General features: G+C 48.7%; 1 protein-coding gene across 3 annotated transcripts in view; it reads left to right on the top strand.

Annotated features, from left to right (window-relative positions):
* The window catches only part of LOC133363947 (retinol dehydrogenase 11-like), a 49,519-nt gene that overhangs the window by 16,227 nt on the left and 12,094 nt on the right, over positions 1-21,198 (top strand). Inside the window, exons 1-3 of one of the 3 annotated variants that reach the window (XM_061583741.1) lie at positions 6,625-7,099; positions 17,979-18,218; positions 19,097-19,186. In XM_061583741.1, the coding sequence (XP_061439725.1) occupies positions 6,943-7,099; positions 17,979-18,218; positions 19,097-19,186 (487 nt within the window). In that variant the 5' untranslated portion in view covers positions 6,625-6,942. Of the gene's footprint in view, positions 1-6,624; positions 7,100-17,978; positions 18,219-19,096; positions 19,187-19,389; positions 20,388-21,198 lie in introns of those variants that run through there. The other 2 variants (XM_061583742.1, XM_061583739.1) reach the window with 2 other exon arrangements.

Genomic DNA, 21,198 nt, shown 5'->3' with positions numbered 1-21,198 from the left:
TCACCCTGTTCTGGATGGGGTTACACTCCCTTTGAAAGAACAGGTTCGTAGCTTGGGAGTTCTTTTCGACCCTTCCCTGTCTCTTGAGGCTCAGGTAGCCTCAGTGGCACGGAATGCTTTCTACCATCTTCGATTGGTAGCCCAGCTACGTCCCTATCTGGACAGTGACGACCTCACCTCAGTCGTTCATGCTCTGGTAACTTCTAGATTGGACTACTGCAATGCGCTCTACGTTGGGCTGCCCTTGAAGACAGTTCGGAAACTACAGTTAGTCCAGAATGCAGTGGCCAGATTGTTGACGCGGACCAGAAGGTCCGCTCATATAACACCTGTTCTGGCCCGTCTGCACTGGCTTCCTGTTTGTTTCCGGGCTAAATTCAAAGTGCTGGTTTTGACCTATAAAGCCTTACACGGCATGGGACCGCAATACCTGGTGGAGCGCCTCTCCCAATATGAAACTACCCGTACACTGCGCTCAACATCTAAGGCCCTCCTCCGAGTACCATCCCATCAAGAAGCTCGGAGGGTGGTGACTAGAAATAGGGCCTTTTCGGTTGTGGCTCCCGAAATGTGGAATGGTCATCCCGATGAGGTGCGCCTGGCGCCGACGCTGCTATCTTTTCGGCGCTAGGTGAAAACCTTTTTATATTCCCAGGCATTTTAATGTGTACTATTAATATTTATTGATGTATTTTGCTGCTGTTTTGATTTTTGTTTACGTCTGTTTGGTTTGATTCCATTGTATTATTGTATTTATATATTTTCTGATTGTTTTATTGTTATGTACACCGCCCAGAGAGCCCTTGGGCTTAGGGCGGTATATAAATAAAATAAATAAATAAATAAATAAATTGGGAGATGAGGTTTCAGACCCTTGGCCTCTTCATTGTGGAGTGCCACAGGGTTCTATCCTCTCTCCCATGCTATTCAACATCTATGTGAAACCACTGGGAGCAATCATCAGGAGTTTTGGGTTGCAGTGCCATCAGTACGCAGATGACACTCAGCTCTATCTCTCCTTTAAGTCCTCACCGGAGTTGGCTGTGAATACCATGTCCAAGTGCCTAGAATCCGTAAGTGGATGGATGGGAGAGAACCCCGACAAGACTGAGGTATTACTTGTGGGAGATAAAAGGAAGTTAGGAATTACTGACCTGATGCTTGATGGGGTAAGTTTACCCCTGAAGGACCAGGTCCACAGTCTTGGGGTCATACTTGACTCCCAGCTGTCCATGGAGGCTCAGATTACAGCAGTGAGCCGGGCAGCTTGGTATCAATTACATCTGATACGGAGACTGCGTCCCTATCTTCCTGTTCACCTGCTCCCTCAGGTGATACATGCCCTGGTCTCCTCTCGCTTAGACTACTGCAATGCGCTCTAAGTGGGGTTACCCTTGAAAACGGTTCGGAAATTACAGCTGGTACAGAACGCGGCGGCACGCTTGATTACACATAGCCGTCGCTGGGATCATATCACCCCAGTGTTATTAGATCTTCACTGGCTACCAGTTGTCTACCGGGCCCAATTCAAGGTGTTGGTGTTGACCTTTAAAACCCTATATGGTTTCGGCCCAGTATATCTGAAGGAACACCTCCAGAATCACCGATTGTGCCGCCTGACGAGATCAGCCTCGCAAGACCTTCTCTCGGTCCCACCGGTGAGAACAGCTAGGCTGGTACGGACCAGAGAGAGGGCCTTCTCTGTTGTGGCCCCCACCCTCTGGAACTCTCTCCCTTTCGATCTCAGACATGCTCCCTCCCTGTCCAGCTATTGCCGAGCCTTGAAGACCTGGCTGTTCAGGCAGGCCTACAAGATTGGGACAGATTAACTTATGTTCTGAATTAATGAATGGTTTTTTAGCTTAAAATTTGATTGTTGATCTATATGTAATGTTTTTATTCTTGTTGTTCGTCGCCTAGAGTGTCCCTAACCCGGACAGATAGGCGGCTAAAAAATAAAATTTATTATTATTGTTGTTGTTGTTGTTGTTGTTGTTGTTGTTATTATTATTAACCTCATCCAGGACAGGTTGAACATCCACCATCTGGTCAGAAGAACCACCCACTAACAGCATCTCAGTCTTGTCTGGATTGAGCCTCAGTTTATTAGCCCTCATCCAGTCCATTGTCACAGCCAGACACTGGTTCAGCTTTATTGACAGCCTCACCTGAAGAAGATGAAAAGGAGAAATAGAGCTGCGTGTCATCAGCATACTGATGGCAACGCACTCCAAAGCTCCAGATGACCAAACCCAACGGTTTCATATAGATGTTGAACAGCATGGGGGACAGCATGGAGAGTCCAGGGTGCTGAGCAATGTTCTCCAAGCACCACCTTCTGGAGCAGACCCGCCAAGTAGGAGCAGAACCACTGCCATGCAGTACCTCCCACTCCCAACTCAGCCAGTCGTTCCAGAAGGATACCATGGTTGATGGTATCGAAAGCCGCTGAGAGATCAAGGAGAATCAATAGAGTTACACTCCCCGTCTCTCTCCCGACAGAGGTCATCATACAGGGCAACCAAGGCTGTTTCCGTGCCAAAACCAGGCCTGAAACCCGACTGAAATGGATCCAGATAATCAGTCTCATCCAAGAGTGTCTGGAGCTGGCCTTCAACCACTCGTTCCAGGACCTTGCCCAGGAATGGAACATTTGCTACCGGCCTATAGTTATTAAGATTTTCTGGGTCCAGGGAGGGCCTCTTCAGGAGTGGTCTCACTACTGCCCCTTTCAGGCAGCCAGGGGCCACCCCCTCTCACAGAGAGGCATTAATCACCTCCCTGGCCCAGCCGAATGTTCCATCCCTGCTAGCTTTTATTAGCCAAGAAGGGCAAGGATCCAGCACAGAAGTGGTTGCACGAACATGTCCAAGCACCTTGTCAACGTCCTCAAGCTGCACCAACTGAAACTCATCCAAGAAATCAGGACAAGGCTGTGCTCTGGATACCCCACTTGATTCACCTGCTATAACACTGGAGTCTAAGTCCTGGCAGATGCTAAAGATTTTATCCTGGAAGTGCCTAGCAAATTCATTACAGCGGGCCTCAGATGGATCTACCATGTCCTTGGGGCCAGCGTGTAATAGTTCCCGGACAATTATGAAGAGCTCTGCTGGGTGGCAAATTGATGATTTGATAGTGGCAGCAAAATACTGTTTTTTTGCTGCCCTCACTGCCCTTAAATACAGCTTACCATAGGCACTTACCAGTGTGTAATTGCATCCACCAGGAGTTTGTCTTCATCTGCACTCAAGTTGTCTCCTATATTGTTTCATTGCTCTCAGCTCTGGGGTATACCATGGAGCCATACGAGCTCTACACAGGAGAGGGCGCTCAGGAACAATCATGTCAACCGCCTGGGTCATTTCTGTATTCCACAGTTCAACCAGAGTTTCGGCAGGAGCGCCAGCCCTATCAGCCAGAAAACTCCCCAGAGCCCTTTGGAAACCATCCGGATCCATTAGTCTCTGGGGGCGGACCAACTTAATAGGTCCCCCACCCTTGCAGAGGGGAAAAGCCGCTGTAAGTCTAAACTTCAGCAAGCAGTGATCTGTCCATGACAGAGGGACTGATGTAAGGCCTCCCACATTCAGATCATCATCTCCATGTCCAGTTGCAAAAACCAAGTCTAGAGTATGCCCTGCTACATGTGTTGGGCCAATGGCATATTGGGACAGTCCCATGGTTGTCATGGAGACCATGAAATCCTGAGCCGCCCCGGATGAGGCCTTGCCCTTTATATGAAGCACATATTTCTGTCCTCCCTGGTAAGGACTCCTCTTTATGCACTAGTTATTGACCAATTTCTCTGATAAATGTGGACACAAAAATATTGACTGCAGTTTTGTCAGACAGGTTGCAGGGAGTGATTGCTAGTCTTTTTCACCCAGTCCGGGTGGGATTTGTGCATTGTTGTCAGGGGTCGGACAACCTCAGGTTGTTAGCCAATCTTGTAGCCCTGAATAAACACCACAATCTTCCGTCAGTCCTTCTCTCACTAGAGGAGGAAAAGGCCTTTGCTAAGATCCTTTGGCCTTTCCTATTCCGACCCCTTGAAGCCGTTGGAATTTCTCAGGAGTTCTCTAATTGGGTGAAGTTGCTCTGCTTGAGGCCTCAGTCAAGAGTGTTTACTAATAGGATACTTTCCCCTCCATTCTTGTTGGGGTGTGGAATGTAGAAGGGATGCCCTCTTTCACCATTACCTTTTTGCGTATATTTAGAACCTTTGGCTTGTGCCATTCATAAATGTGTTGATATCAATGGTGTTTGGGTGGCAGATGAGGAACATAAAGTGCTTTTGTATACTGATGCCATGCTGCTTTTTGTCACAAGCCCGGAGAGGTTCATCCCTGCTTTAACGGCTCTCATTAATAACTTTGGGCACCTCTCTGGATATAGTATCAACTGGGCAAAATCAGAAGCCATGTCCCTGGATGATCGCTTGCCCCCAAGCTTTTACAGGGCCTGGAACTTCCAGTTGTGCCCTACTGAATTGACTTACTTAGGAATTTTGGTTCCAAAAGACATTAGTTTTATAGTTACTAGTAACTTTACCCAAATTAAGAAAATACAGTCTGATTTGGACTGATGGGCATGTTTGCCCTCAAGTCTGTGGGGCAAAGTGAATGTAATAAAAATGAATCTCCTACTTAGGTTGCTCTGTGTCTTGAGAGGAGTTCCACTTTCTGCCGACTGAGCAAGGGGGCTTTAAGTTCTCTGGTCTGGAGCCCTAACACAAGGCTGATATTTTGGTGAGCGATTTATGCTGGCAGAATCCTGTGCCTATTCATTCTATGCCATGGGCTTCTTTGGTGTCTTTTCATGTGTCTCCATTGTCTGGTGGAGAGCACTGGGTTCAAAACATATTCGGGGGTGGTGGTTTCACTCTCCACCATCATTGTAGTGGTTAGAGAGGTTTGGATGGCAGTTGGCATTTGACCCTTATTCACATTAGAAACTTACTGTGTGGTGTAGCCACTCTCTTAAAACTGGGGGCAAGATGGTGTTGTGGAAGAGTTGGGTGACTGGGGGGTTCTCTACCTTGGATCAGCTGATAAGCAAAGATGGGGACTTCTTGCCTTTTTCCCTCTTACAAGATCAGTGTAGGCTGCCATCTTCAGCCGAGTGGCAGCATTTGCAGTTGCAGCATCGCTTGGTCTCGAGACCTATGGCCCAGCCCCAGATTTGTTGTAGGATCTGATAGCTCAGTGCAATTTTCCACAATTTTCTCTCATCGAACTTTGTTGGGGACTGGGAAGTTTGATACAGGTGGCCTTACGGAGGACTGGAACAGAGAACTGGAACACCCCATACATTTTAAACAACGGCAATCAACACTGGCTGCTGCAAGTTTCTGCTCCCTGGACCTTAGGCTGCATCTTATCCTGCAGAAACTTGTTTGGGGGTTATTGGAAAAAAAAAACCCCACCTCTGTCAGAAGCATATTACATCTCCTGGCATGTGTTGGCGTTGTGGTGAGATGGGGGCAGCACTGAAACATATGATCTGGTCTTGCCCTGTAGTGGTCCAATTTGGGGCAGAAGTCCTTACTTGCATTAACCTAGTTCGAGGAACGCCTCTAAAATTTCCAGATGTTCATGCTATGCTTCATTATGCCCCAATGTCCTGGAATTTGACAGAGGGACACTAGCTAGTCCCTGCGTGCTTGATTAATAGCCAAGCGACTGGTCTTATAGCACTGGGATCGAACAGCCCTCCTGATTGCTCTCCCCTGCAGCACATGAAAGCGGTACTTTTACTTGGAAGCACAAAGAACTTAAATACTCTGAGACCCCTGCTTGGAGCTGTTTGCATGATCCTTTTGCCATGTAGGTCTTCTTCCTTCCCTTCACCTTCCCTAACCCACCTCTCGTCCCCTTGATTTATGTATTCACTTTTATTCATTCATTCCCCCCTTTCTTTTCTCTCTCTCTTTTAAAAAACATATCTCTGATTTTCTTAATGGTATTAAGACTTGTCATGTTTTGCTGCTTTGTCCCCCCCCCCTTTTATGGTTCATGTTTGTTACTTGTATTGTTAAAGGGGGAAATGGGGAAAACATGCATTAAAAAAACCCAAACCTCTGGCATCTCCGGGTAGGGTGGGATTGACTCCCTGCCTGACACCCTGGAAAGCCCCTGACAGTCTGTGTAGACAACACTGTGCTAGATGGACTAATGGTCTGACATGGTATAGGGACATCAGAAGAGCATGTGGCTGGATCAGGCCAGCGGGGGCCCATCCAGTCCAGCATCCTGTTCTCTCCATGGCCAGGCAGACGCAAGAGCGCTCTGCCCTCCTGCAATTTCCAGCAACTGGCATTCACTGCCTCTGACCGCAGAGGCAGAATGCAGGCAGCATGGCTAGCAGCCATGGATAGTCTTATCCTCCATGTCTAATCTTCTTTTAAAGCCATCCAAGTTCACCATCAGGGAAAAATCTCAAACTGACACAGCGGTCTCTCACACCCACCTCTGGCTGGTTGGCTGGCTGCCCAGCAAAAATACTGTTTACTTATTTGACCTGGACTCTGCTCCTGGCAGAGAGCCAGTGTAGCGTAGTGGTTAGAGAGTTGGACTACGACCTGGGAGACCAGGGTTCAAATCCCCACACAGCCATGAAGCTCACTGGGAGATCCTGGGCCAATCAGCGCCTCTCAGCCTCAGAGGAAGGCGATGGTAAACCAACTCTGAATACCGCTTACCATCATAGTGGTATCGCCATAACTTGGGATCGACTTGAAGGCAGTGCATTTCATTTTTCTGCTCCTGGCTGCCAGCTGCCAGACCTCAAGCAATCCCTTTTTCTACAGGCACTGGATCTGGGTGCCTGGCAGAAGCACCAGGAGGAGGAAGAGGAGGGATAACAGCAGGAGACAGAATTTCACCTCCACCACTCACCTGTCAGGCCATCGTACCAGATCTCAGCAAGACGGCCTCTACGATGGAAGTGCTCCCTCTAATTTCCCACCCCACCTGGTTTATTTGTTCCTTGTTTCTGTCTGTGATGCTCTGGGTAAGAAGAAGGGGGTCATGGAGCCCTGCCACTTGTCCCGTGGACCTGCGTGGCAAAACTGCCATTGTCACAGGAGCCAACAGTGGTGAGTCTGTGAGTGATGCTGGGCTTGTAGGACAATGGGGTAATAGTCAATGATGTACTTGCAGAATAAAGTAGTTTTTGTCTTATTTTGAAGCTTAAAGCCTCCATGTGACTAATTCCAAGGAAGGTGTCATATTCAGCAAGGATTCAAATACACAAAGCCCACTCAGGTGCTTTCTTGCTACTCTGCAATTCTTCCTTTCTGCAAAAGTTAGTTCACGCACTGGGATCTGCCCTATATTCTCCACTGTAAAGACAGATGCAAAGAATTCAAAGACTAGATGAGCCACTGGCCTGATCCACCAGGCTCTTCTTATTTAATTAAATTGGGTGAGTGTTTGCAGCAAGGGACAGAGCACCATTTTATTGGCTTATTTATTTTAAAAATGTATATCCCACCTAATTTTCAAAAGAAAAATGTGGCTAACACATTGAAACATATCATTAAAACAGTGTCCCAATCCAATAATAAACCCCAAAAATAATTTCCCCAAACACCCATCAAACTAAGAAAATAAAAAATAGTGGTTAAGGTGCTGAACTACAACCTGGGAGACCAGGGTTTGAATCCCCACACAGCCATGAAGAGCACTGGGTGACCTTGGGCCAGTCACTGCCTCTCAGCCTCATGAAAATCATATTCATAGGGTCGTCATAAGTTGGAATCGACTTGAAGGCAGTACATACATACATACATACATAGCCGCGTTTTTGCCAGCCTCCCTTGGGGAGGGGTTTCACCGGGTGGGCGCCACCACTGAAGAGGCCATATTGGCCCTGGTCCCCCCAGTCGTATGCCATCTGGTGCTGAGCCTCAGCTGGTGCTGGGAGCCTGCAGGGAAGAACACATGGAAGGAGGTGGCACTTAAGGGCCCCTGCAGGGTGGTCCCAAGCCAATTAGGGAGAGAGAAGCCCATCTTGAATACTGTGTCCAGTTCTGGTCTCCGCACTTCAAGAAGGATGCAGACAAACTGGAAGGAGGAGGGCAACAAGGATGAACAGGGGACTGGAAACAAAGCCCTATGAGGAGAGACTGAAAGAACTGGGCATGTTTAGCCTGCAGAAGAGAAGACTGAGGGGAGATATGATAGCACTCTTCAAGTACATGAAAGGTTGTCACATAGAGGAGGGCCGGGATCTCTTCTCGATCGTCCCAGAGTGCAGGACATGGAATAATGGGCTCAAGTTGCAGGAAGCCAGATTTCGACTGGACATCAGGAAAAACTTCCTGTTAGTGCCATATAACAATGGAACCAATGCCCTAGAGAGGTAGTGGGCTCTCCGACACTGGAGGCATTGAAGAGGCAGCTGGACAGCCATCTGTCAGGAATGCTTTGATTTGGATTCCTGCATTGCGCAGGAGGTTGGACTTGATGGCCTTATAGGCCCCTTCCAACTCTATGATTCTATGATCTCTGCCAGCCACTGAACAAGGGCATCCTGCACCTCAGCTTTCTCTCACTGGAAGGAACAGTGCTGAGCTGGGGACAAAGTTAGCCCTGGACCCGCCTCCTCCATCCTAGGAAGGATCCAGCTCCTCTGACAGAACACTTTAAAAACAAGGACCCACTGCTTAGGACCACTGATTAGGGTCAACGTGACACCTGAGCCTTGGGTGGGGGGGTGGGGGATGCAGCCGCCTCCCTGTTTATTAGCTTGAGCAGCAGCAGAGGAGGCTAAGGAAGCAGCCCCCGTGCTCCTGCCAGTCCCCAAGCAGCCCTCCAGGCAAGGCTTCAATTCTCCCCCCCCCCATTAGCTGTTTGCATGCCTGACCAAAAATTACAGGGGCAGGGAGGACAAGACAGAGGCCAAAGCTCCTGGGAGAACTCGAGGACTCCTTTGAGGGGCCCAGAGCACCCGTTGGGGAGCATTTGGCTCTCTTCCCCCCATCATCCCTGACCATTGGCCACGCTGGCTGGAGCTGGTGGGGGCTGGTTCATTTTGTTTATAAACAAACGCACGCACTGCTTGAACAAAAGTATTGCCTCGGTGTGAAGCCCGTCAGCATCTAGAGGAGCAAAGGTGTCCCGCATACCTGGAGGCACAGCAGGCGTTTGTGTGAGAGAAGAGTGAGTGGGGTGCTGGGTTTGGAGGGTGTTGCCCCCTGAGAGCTGGAACAGTGCTCTGTGATGGTATGTTAATGTTGATTTATACCCTGCCTTTCTGCCAAAAGGCCCTCAAGGCGGCTTACAGAAAAAGTAAACACAAATATAAAAATACATCAGCAAAGCAATACATTGTACAAAAGATTAAATAGCAAATAACATTATATTAAGGAAAAAATATCCAGGAAAGGCATTCTGTCTCGCCTAAACTTGCAACTACTTCAAGGGGCGCTACACCAGTCTGAAACAGTGACGGCCTGCAGCTCAGGCCAAGAGTAGTGCAGCGTAACGCCTCCCCCTTAGCCTGAGGTGGGGAGGGGGAGACTGCGGTGACTGCGAGTACACTTGCCCCCTCATTCTTGGGGTTTGTAGAGGAGCCCTGTTTGGCTGGTGAGGCTTGTCCTGCTCCCTGCATCACCCAGGCTCTGATCCTGCAAGGAAGGCAAAAGTGTTGGCTGAGTCTTTGGCCATTGGCAATTTCATGGTTCAGGGCAGTGTGTGCCCGGCCTTTGCCAGCAGAGAATTGGATGAGTGACCCAGTTATATATGAATTATCTAACACTCACACACGCACACAAAGGGAAGGCACTCTTCCCCACGTGCAGATAAGCCCCACTCTGCCCACACAGCTTGGGAGCCAGGACCGCCCCGCCCCCCGTGTGAGTAAGGGGAGAGAGAGCACATGCTGCAATGTGCAACGCAAAGCGGGTGGGGAGCACAGGAGATGGTTGCAGGCAGTGTGTGTGTGGCGGCATGGTAGGCCATGCTGTCCATGGCAGACGGCAGCTGTAGACTAAAACATCTGGAGGGCAGCGGGCTAGAGGAGGCTCCCTTACCAGCTTCAGCCCCTTTTGGACACAGGTGACTTGGCCAGACTACTCCATGCTCTGGTAGCTTCCAGCCTGGATGATTTCATAGGATCATAGAGTTGGAAGGGGCCTTGTAGGCCATCGAGTCCAACCCCTGCACATTTCAATGTGTTCTGCATGGGGCTGCCCTTGAAGATGACTGGGGAGCTTCAATTGGTCCAAAATGCAAAAGCTAGGTTACTGACTAGGGTTCCATCCAGATCATATTTAACCCCTGGTCTAAAACAGTTGCATTGGTTGCCAGTTTGTTTCTGGGCACAATGTGAGGTGCTCATGCTAGTGTTTAAACCCTAAACGACTTAGGCCCCAAATATCTCTTTGACTGCCTCCTTCCCTACAGACCCTCTTGGGTGTTAAGATCAGCAGAGGGGGCCCTTTTGGTAGTTCTGCCACCCCCAGAAGCTCAGGGTGGTGGCAGCCTGGGAGAGGGCATTCTCTGTGGTGGCCCCTCAGTTGTGGAACAGAGATCCCAACCAGGGGACTGCTCATGAGAGGAAGACCAGGAGGCTCCGGTCTTGGACCCAGCCTTGGCTCAGGCTCCATCTGAGGGTGGGGGACCAGGGTCCTATGACAAGGCCCAGGACACGCCGTCTGCACCCAGGGCAAGTTTGGTCTCTGACGTTGAGGCTGAACAGCCCCCGAGCCCAAGGGAGAGCTGTTGCCTTGGACACCAGTTGGAGACCTGGTCCATCCGGAGGAGTGCCCGACCACAGGCCCAGACTCCGCTGGCTGCAGGTGATCCATGGGAGTCAGCAGAGGCCTGGGTGTGGTTCAGCAGCTCCAGCATAAAAACTCCAGTGCTAGGCTGCTGGAACAAGATCTAGACTCCAGCTCTGCACCTGACCTGTGCATACTGCCCGTGGACCTGTCTCTTGCCTTGCGCCTTACCTGCGTTGCTTACAGGCTGCCTGGCTTCTAACCCCAGACTGCTCTGACCATGAGTCCTGCCTGACCCCCTTGGCTGTGGGGTAGACTCTGGACTCTGACTTCGGACTGACCCTGCATACTGCCCTTGTGCTGCGCTCACTTGTGCTTGTCGCCTCCTTCTCACCTCACCTGGCGAGAGCAGGACAAATCCCCTCCCCACTGAGGGGTGTCTGGCAACGTCATTGTACAGTTTTAGGTGAATGCTGACAACATGCCTCTGTAATTTGGCCTTTGACAGCCGAGACGTATATTTTTAGGACCCATCCTTTTTGGGGGGTTTAGGTTGTTTTTAATTGCTTTTATTGCTGTAAACCTGCCCTGGGACCTTTGGGTAAAGGGCGGGTAATAAATGATGATGATGATAATTAATAACAGCTCCTCTCTCCATCCCACCCTGAGCACCTCAAAGAAGGGAAAGAGAGAAGGAAGCGTTGTTGGCTGGACTTGCTGACCACTCGGTAGAGGGCTGGGCCCCCTGGGCCCTTCTCTCTCCTGGCCCCTCATAATGAGCAGGTCTGTTGCTGATGCCTTAAGAACATAAGAAGAGCCTGCTGGATCAGGCCAGTGGCCCATCTAGTCCAGCATCCTGTTCTCACAGTGGCCAACCAGGTGCCTGGGGGAAGCCCACAAGCAGGACCCGAGTGCAAGAACACTCTCCCCTCCTGAGGCTTCCGGCAACTGGTTTTCAGAAGCATGCTGCCTCTGACTAGGGTGGCAGAGCACAGCCATCATGGCTAGTAGTCATTGATAGCCCCGTCCTCCATGAATTTGTCTAATCTTCTTTTAAAGCCATCCAAGCTGGTGGCCATTACTGCATCTTGTGGGAGCAAATTCCATAGTTTAACTATGCGCTGAGTAAAGAAGGACTTCCTTTTGTCTGTCCTGAATCTTCCAACATTCAGCTTCTTTGAATGTCCATGAGTTCTAGTATTATGAGAGAGGGAGAAGAACTTTTCTCTATCCACTTTCTCAATGCCATGCATAATTTTATACACTTCTATCATGTCTCCTCTGACCCGTCTTCTCTCTAAACTAAAAAGCCCCAAATGCTGCACCCTTTCCTCGTAAGGGAGTCGCTCCATCCCCTTGATCATTCTGGTTGCCCTCTTCTGAACCTTTTCCAACTCTATAATATCCTTTTTGAGATGAGGCGACCAAAACTGTACACAGTATTCCAAATGCGGCCGCACCATAGATTTATACAACGGCATTATGATATCGGCTGTTTTATTTTCAATACCTTTCCTAATTATTGCTAGCATGGAATTTGCCTTTTTCACAGCTGCCGCACACTGGGTCGACATTTTCATCGTGCTGTCCACTACAACCCCGAGGTCTCTCTCCTGGTCGGTCACCGCCAGTTCAGACCCCATGAGCGTATATGTGAAATTCAGATTTTTTGCTCCAATATGCATAATTTTACACTTGTTTATATTGAATTGCATTTGCCATTTTCCCGCCCATTCACTCAGTTTGGAGAGGTCTTTTTGGAGCTCTTCGCAATCCCTTTTTGTTTTAACAACCCTGAACAATTTAGTGTCGTCAGCAAACTTGGCCACTTCACCACTCACTCCTAATTCTAGGTCATTAATGAACAAGTTGAAAAGTACAGGTCCCAATACCGATCCTTGAGGGACTCCACTTTCTACAGCCCTCCATTGGGAGATCTGTCCATTTATTCCTACTCTCTGCTTTCTGCTTCTTAACCAATTCCTTATCCACAAGAGGACCTTGTGACGCCCTTCCCTGGCTCTCCCTGTCAGGTTCCTACCTGCGCGTGGCTACTGCCTGTCACTAGGCACCACCAGGGACTCCACCAGTCCGGACTGTCCTTTATTTTATTTTTTCTCTCCCCGCTCTAGCACAGCTCTCAACAGATCCCCCTGCTAGGCAACCACCAGTCACGTCCTAATACTAGTATTCCCAGAGACTCTGAATACTGGTATTGTTATTCTCTTCACCGCTGCCACCATTTGTTACAGTTCCCCTTCAGCCTTGGTCATTACCTTACCCTCCCTTCTGGTCTGTGAAACCCCAGCCAAGGATCAGGCCTTTGGTAAACCAAATTAAGTATTTATTAAAGATAACAAAGCTAACAAGATTAACAAGATTTCTTCTTAAGGCACATAAGCATATGGTTTTACTCAATACTAATCCGAACTCCACCCCCCTCCTTCTCCACTCTCTCCTGGCAAACAACTCTCTAAACCCCACCAAGCAACCCACTCTTTCTCTTCTCCCCCCAGATTCCACTCTCACTCTTCGTTTTATACGTTCAGCCATTTTAAACACTCAGCCAATCATCTAGCATTCTACTGCCCATTCACTCCCCCTCCTCTTTCACTCCACTTACCATGTATCTTCTAAACAACCAACACTTACCATATACAGAGCTTGGAAAAGTTACTTTTTTGAACTACAACTCCCATCAGCCCAATCCAGTGGCCATGCTGGCTGGGGCTGATGGGAGTTGTAGTTCAAAAAAGTAACTTTTCCAAGCTCTGATATACATTAATATAGGAACATCACAGACCTCTCCTCTTATTCCATGACTGCTAAGCTTCCTCAGAAGTCTTTGGTGAGGTACCATGTCAAACGCTTTTTGAAAGTCTAAGTACACTATGTCCACTGGATCACCTCTATCTATATGCTTGTTGACACTGTCAAAGAATTCTAATAGGTTACTGAGACAGGACTTTCCCTTGCAGAAGCCATGCTGGCTCTGCTTCAGCAAGGCTTGTTCTTCTATGTGCTTAGTTAATCTAGCTTTACTAATACTTTCTACCAGTTTTCCAGGGACAGAAGTTAAGCTAACTGGCCTGTAATTTCCGGGATCCCCTCTGGATCCCTTTTTGAATATTGGCGTTACATTTGCCACTTTCCAGTCCTTAGGCACGGAGGAGGTCCCGAGGGACAAGTTACATATTTTAGTTAGCAGATCAGCAATTTCACATTTGAGTTCTTTGAGAACTCTCGGGTGGATGCCATCCGGGCCTGGTGATTTGTCAGTTTTTATATTGTCCATTAAGCCTAGAACTTCCTCTCTCGTTACCACTATTTGTCTCAGTTCCTCAGAATCCCTTCCTGCAAATGTTAGTTCAGGTTCAGGGATCTGCCCTATATCTTCCACTGTGAAGACAGATGCAAAGAATTCATTTAGCTTCTCTGCAATCTCCTTATCGTTCTTTAGTACACCTTTGACTCCCTTATCATGCAAGGGTCCAATCGCCTCCCTAGATGGTCTCCTGCTTTGAATGTATTTATAGAATTTTTTGTTGTTGGTTTTTATGTTCTTAGCAATGTGCTCCTCAAATTCTTTTTTAGCATCCCTTATTGTCTTCTTGCATTTCTTTTGCCAGAGTTTGTGTTCCTTTTTATTTTCTTCATTCGGACAAGACATCCATTTTCTGAAGGAAGACTTTTTGCCTCTAAGAGCTTCCTTGACTTTGCTCGTTAACCATGCTGGCATCTTCTTGGCCCTGGCGGTACCTTTTCTGATCTGCGGTATGCACTCCAGTTGAGCTTCTAATATAGTGTTTTTAAACAACTTCCAAGCATTTTCGAGTGATGTGACCCTCTGGACTTTGTTTTTCAGCTTTCTTTTTACCAATCCCCTCATTTTTGTGAAGTTTCCTCTTTTGAAGTCAAATGTGACCGTGTTGGAATTTCTTGGCAATTGGCCAGTTACATGTATGTTTAATTTAATAGCACTGTGGTCACTGCTCCCAATCGGTTCAACAACACTTACATCTCGCACCAGGTCCCGGTCCCCACTGAGGATTAAGTCCAGGGTTGCCGTCCCTCTGGTCGGTTCCATGACCAACTGGTCTAGGGAATAGTCATTTAGAATATCTAGAAACTTTGCTTCTTTGTCATGACTGGAACACATATGCGGCCAGTCTATGTCCGGGTAGTTGAAGTCACCCATTACTACCACATTTCCTAGTTTGGATGCTTCCTCAATTTCATATCTCATCTCCAGGTCTCCCTGAGCATTTTGATCAGGGGGACGATAGATCGTTCCCAGTATTAAATCCCTCCTGGGGCATGGTATCACCACCCACAACGATTCTGTGGAGGAGTCCGCCTCTTTGGGGGTTTTGAGCTTGCTGGATTCAATGCCTTCTTTCACGTATAGAGTGACTCCGCCACCAATACGTCCTTCCGATATAGTTTATATCCAGGGATAACCATATCCCACTGGTTTTCTCCATTCCACCAGGTCTCCGTTATGCTCACTATATCAATGCTCTTCTGAATGAATGAATGAATGAAACTTCTTCTCTAAGACCAAGCACTCCAGTTCTCCCATCTTGGTTCAGAGGCTCCTAGCATTAGCGTACAGGCACTTGTAAGCAGTGTCTCTCTTCAAGTGTCTTTGGCACTTGTGGTTTGGCCTGTGGTAATTTTGCCCTTCTGAATTGATATCCTGTGCCCCTGCTCTCACAATGCCTACTTCTAGGCCTACCCCTTTTAAAATTTTATCATTTCTTTGGTCTTTATCCCAGGGGGGAGGTTTATTCCGAACAGGACCTTCCTCAGCTCCTGTCGGGTTTCCCCCCTCAGTCAGTTTAAAAGCTGCTCTGCCACCTTTTTAATTTTAAGTGCCAGCAGTCTGATTCCATTCTGGTTCAAGTGGAGCCCATCCCTTTTGTACAGGCCCGGCTTGTCCCAAAATGTTCCCCAGTGCCTAACAAATCCAAACCCCTCCTCCCGACGCCATCGTCTCATCCATGCATTGAGACTGCAAAGCTGTGCCTGTCTGGCTGGTCCTGCGCGTGGAACTGGTAGCATTTCAGAGAAAGCCACCTTGGAGGTCCTGGCTTTCAGCATCCTACCTAGCAACCTACATTTTGCTTCCAGGACCTCACAGCTGCATTTCCCCATGTCATTGGTGCCAACATGCACCATGACCACTGACCCCTCCCCAGCACTGTCTACCAAACTATCTAAATGACGGGCGATATCCGCAACCTTCGCACCAGGCATGCGAAACACCTTGTGGTCTGCACGCCCATCACACACCCCACTGTCTATGTTCCTAATGATCGAATCACCCACTACAAGGATCCCTCCACCCCCTGTAGATATATCCTCGGCATGAGAGGATAGCTGCTCATCCCCCAAGGAATGGGTCCCTTCTAAGGGATCATTTCCCTCTTCCTCAGCTGGATGCTCTCCTTCCCCGAGACCATCGTTCTCCGTGATAGCAGGAGAGCTATCATACTTGGAGTGGGACATAGCTATAATGTCCCTGAAGGCCTCCTCCACACACCTCTAAGCCTCTCTCAGCTTTTCCAGGTCAGCCACCTTGGCCTCAAGGAAATGAAGTCGTTCTCGGAGAGCCAGGAGCCCATTGCACCGAGAGCACACCCACGACTTCTGTCCAACAGGCAGATAGTCGTACATGCTGCAGGCAGTGCAAAACACTGGAAAGCCCCCACACCCCTGCTAGCTTCTTACCTGCATAGTTTTGTTTAAGATTTATTACGTCTATGGGTTGGGGACTGTGGTTTAGTTGAGGTCAGGGAACAGATGGGCAGAGTGGGGGGGGCTGGCCTCCTTGCCCTGCTGCCGAACTCGCTCTGCTGCTTAACTCGCCTTGACGCTTTGTCAGCTGGGGCTCCCTCTAGCTCGTGGAGCAGGCTCCCTCGCTAGGGTGCTCTGACTTTATATGTGTGGCTGGTCCCTCCCAGCTACTGCTGCCAGCCAATGATGTGTTAATTGCAGAGCTTGGAAGTAACTAGTTACAAGTAACGAATTACTTGTAATTTATTTCTTTTTTGAGTAACGAGTGGGTAACTTCATTACAGTTTGCTGGTAATAGAACGAGTAGTAACTTCATTACTTTTGAGGAGTAATTGTAATGTTTCCAGCATTACTTTTGCGCATTACTTGGGGGGGGGAGCAGGGAAAGTTTTCTGCTCCTCTGATTTGTGAATAAAAATCATGTGCTTCAAATTGGGCTTCTGTGCAGCATTGTTCTTCCTTCATGCTCTGTGGGTGCTTAGGAGGCAACGAGGGAGGAGGTGGAGAGCGAGACGGGGTGGAGAAAGCAATTGTTTATAAATGGACAGGAGTGGAAGGAGAAAAGAGCTGGAGGCAATATATATACAAAAAATATGTGTGTTGGGGTATCATGATTGCTGGGGGTGGGGTGAGGGGATGTGAGATTCTGTTATGCCATTCTGTTAATCCTACGGATAAAAAAAAAATCTACTACCCTCTGTGTGTGTGTGCTTATTTTTAATGTTGTTTTAGGCTACTTAGATGTGCAGCAGCCAAGACCAGCACATTGTAGGCATTTTTTTAAAGTAACTAAAATGTAATTGTAGCAATTACTTTTCAGTAAAAGTAAAGCAATCAGTTACTTTCAGAGCCATTGTAATTGTAACAGTAATTACTACTTTTTTGGGCCCATGTAACTGTAATTTATTACTTTTTAAAAGTAATCTTCCAAGCTGATGGCTCAACTATCGGCTGGGGCTTAACTCCTTAGGATTATCTCAGGCTTCCTTCCTTTGAAGGCAGGAAGGCAGGCTTCCTTCCTGAGCAAGGGGCGGAGCTGTTTAAGGACTTTTGTTTGTTTGTTAGCCTTCCAGCTAAGTGCCCTATCCTGGAGCACCCCTATGCGTGTTGCCTTGCACCACTCAGCAGGACACAGCCTGTGGGAGGCCCAGCCTGTTGGCAAAGTCATGTCTGACTGGTGCAGCTGCCACTGGGACACACTTGGTTCCTAGCTCAGTACCACAAGGGTCTGGGGAGGGTGCTGAGGAGTGCCTGGGATGAAGACACATCAGGGAAAAAGCTGAACTATACAGCCAGTGCTGCAGCCTCAGCAGAACTGCAGGCCTTTATGCTGGTGAGAAATCTGGTGATGTAACTCAGTGGCTGATGGCCTAGGAAAAGCAGGGGGGCTTGGGTGCAGATTTGTCTGTGCTGTGCAGGCAGCTGTCCTTGACTGACATATTCCCCGCAGGGATTGGCAAATGGGTTGCACTAGATTTGGCGCGCAGAAATGCACGGACCATCCTGGCCTGCCGCAGCAGAGAGAGAGGGGAGGCTGCGCTGGAGGAGATCCGAAGAGCCACGGGGAATCCTAACGTGCACCTGAGGATTCTGGACACCAGCTCCATGGCCTCGGTGCGTGACTTTGCCAGGCAGTTCCTGAAAGAGGAGAGGCGGCTGGACATCCTGGTTAATAATGCAGGGGCCGTAGGTAACTGACAGGGGTGCGAAGATGGTAGAATCCAGGTCTGTAAGGAACTGAGCGCCCCGAAGGATGGGGCCGGGAAAGAGGTGGTGATGGTGGCAGTGTTCAAATCTTTGTTCACGCATGGCCTCTCCATGTGGCCTTCAACAAAGCCCATAACAGTCTCCGCTGCTGTGAGTTAAGCATGCAGAACTATGCTACTTGCATCAAAGGTTTCTTTCTGCCACTCTGGACACCAGGAGGGGAGGGGAGGGGGAGAGAGCAGAGGGTGCCACTGTGTATTCGGAGAGCTCGCTCCTCTTAGGGCTCTGCTTCCAGCCTACTGCTCTTCTTGTTGGGCACAAGTGTTGGAGGGCAACCACCTTCACACCTTACTTGTAAGCTCTTCAACCCCCCCCCCAGCATCTTCCCCTGTTGGAAGCAATGAAGGGTCACGAGCACCTTGAAGCCTTAACACCATTCATTCTCTGGAGCAAGAAAGCTTCTGCTGTCATAGATTTGTTAGTCTTCCAGGTGCTACAAGACACCTTGTTGTTGCTGCTGCTCAGTGACCCCTCCAGGAGCCCTTGGAAGAGGGGGCTGGGCTCGTGGCCCCAGCTTGGCCCTGTCCAGCAGGCAGCTTCTCCCTGTGCCCTTCCTGGTGTTTGCTCAAGCAGAGCTCTTTGCTCTTTCCAAGGAAGGGTGGCAGGGATGAGTGCCAGTCGCATTTCGGAAGTTCAGAGAAACCACAAGAGGACCTCATAAGTATTAGGGGGCAATGGCACAGCTTGAGCTGGAGGGTGTTGGGGGACGGATCAGCCGCTACTCAATTGGGGGCCACGGCTGCAACAGTAACACCCCCATGTCCAGGCAGCTCCTCTGTCGTCTTCTCTCTCCCTCTCTAGGGTTGCCGTTCATGGTCACCGCAGAGGGTCTGGAGCTGATAATCGCCACAAACTTCCTGGGCTCTTTCCTCCTCACCAACTTACTGCTGGGTAAGGCCCAACTTCTCTTCCATGCCCCCCCGCCCTATAGCGTGACCCCAGGAATTGTTGGTGGGGAATTCAGGAAGCATCCAGAGTGTAAACCAGTTGCCCGGGGGGAAGGGTGTGTTGACCCTTAGGCAATACTACCACGGGTTATTTTCCATCAAGTCTGAAAGCCTGGAGCAAGGAAGAGTTTTGTTATGTCTTTGCAGGCTGTCAAGGTTGCTGGTTCCTAGGCAACGTGAGATAAGGGCTGGAGCCGAGCTCAGCCAGTTTCTCTGTGTATGTTTTTCTGTGGGGGGTTTTGGTTCTTGAAGAAGCAGCAGCTTTCTGTGTGTTCTCTTGCTGTATGGGAAAACGAAACTTAAGCTTACATGCCTTAATGTCCTGAGTAAATGGACTCTTAAACTATCTCTTGCCTCTGGAGTTTCTTGACCAACTTATACTCTAATGTAACAGCGCTTACAACGCAAATACCGCACACATCAACAGGGTTATGGGCCCAGATCCAGCGCACGTTACAGAGTGAGTAAGTGGTCTGAGCTGCAGACTGAGTTCCAGAGAGCAGCGTGATTGATTGTGCCAGACAGAGCGAAGATGGCTGTAAACATGGAAAGGCTTATGGAAAATAATTACGCCAGCTGGAAGATGAGAATGCGGGCTTTCCTGATAAAAGAGGATTTATTTGATGTTATTGAAGGGACCCCACCGGTACCACCAACAGCGGCCTGGAAGCGCAAATATGAGAAGGTGCAGGCTTTTATTACCTTGGCTCTATCCGATTCTCAACTGATGTACGTGAGAGATGAACCTTCAGCCAGACGTATGTGGGACGCGTTGCAGGATTTGTCCCAGGAGTGGCAGCGGAGACAGGAGGCGAAAAAGGCCGAGCCGAAGGAAGCTGTCAGAAGCAAGCAGGAGCAGCAGCGGCTGAAAACTTGTTATTTTTGTGGAGCGCGTGGGCACATTCAAAGAGACTGTGCAGTCAAGCAAAGAAACAGAGATGGAGGCTGGAAGCAGAGCAGTGTGAACTTTGTCAGTGCAGAAAAGCCTCATTTTATGGAGACGGACTGGATTTTGGACAGCGGAGCGTCCCATACCCTCGTAAAGGACCCTAGTTTATTTCACACGGCAAGAGAGGTGCAGGACTCTGTTCTTTTAGCTGATGGATCAAGACGAATTGTCAAGGCGCGAGGAATGGTGAAACTGAGTAAGATTGGCATAATTTCTGATGTATTGTATGTCCCTGAATTGTCTAATAATATTTTGTCAGTCCGTAAATTAACCAAGATTGGGTTTTCTGTGTTGTTTGAAAAAGGCAAATGTCTTGTGCAAAAAGGAGGTGAAGTCGTCTGCAGGGGATTTATGACACAGGGGCTGTTTAGAATGTCCATGGGTGTGAAGTGTGTTAATGACTTGAGTTTAATGGGGGGCTGGGATTCTTCCTTGTCTCTGACCCTCCTACTGATTACTCTTGCTGCTTCCTTAGTCGTCCCATCGATCACCAACCGAGAGCATCACCAAGAGTAGGGGGGGAAATGGGCAATTTGTCCTCATCACCACGATGTTCATTTGTATGCAAATATATTGCACACAACACATCAAATGTGCAACAATCAAGACAGCAACTCAAAAACATGTGTGTCAATAAGTGAATGTATAAAACAATACAATTAGATAGGCCTAATCCAACAATTTACAAACCAATTTATAGGAGAGAGAATAAAGCCTCACATAGAAATGGATGTTCCCTTTGGCCTTGTGGCGTATCTCCATCCCACAAAGACAGGTTGAGAGTCTCCACAATATTCTCCTGCATCTGTTGGTTGGCGCTGGTGCCAGCTCCTCCCCGTCCCCCACAGCTCTCACCTGGGTCTTCTCGCTCAGTCCCTTTGCCAGCTCTCATCTGGGGAGGTAAAGGCTGGCAGTTCTTGCAAAGGAAGGAAATAAGCTGTGGGTCTTGGATCCCCTGGGCAAGTTTGCACCTAACCCCAAATTGTCCACAGAGGTGAAGACTTGAA

The sequence above is a fragment of the Rhineura floridana genome, chromosome 9 (genome assembly GCF_030035675.1).
Source record: "Rhineura floridana isolate rRhiFlo1 chromosome 9, rRhiFlo1.hap2, whole genome shotgun sequence".
Classification (NCBI taxonomy): Eukaryota; Metazoa; Chordata; class Lepidosauria; order Squamata; family Rhineuridae; genus Rhineura; species Rhineura floridana.
The sequence above is the reverse complement of the archived record's forward strand: the minus strand, read 5'-3'. Positions and strand labels throughout refer to the sequence as shown.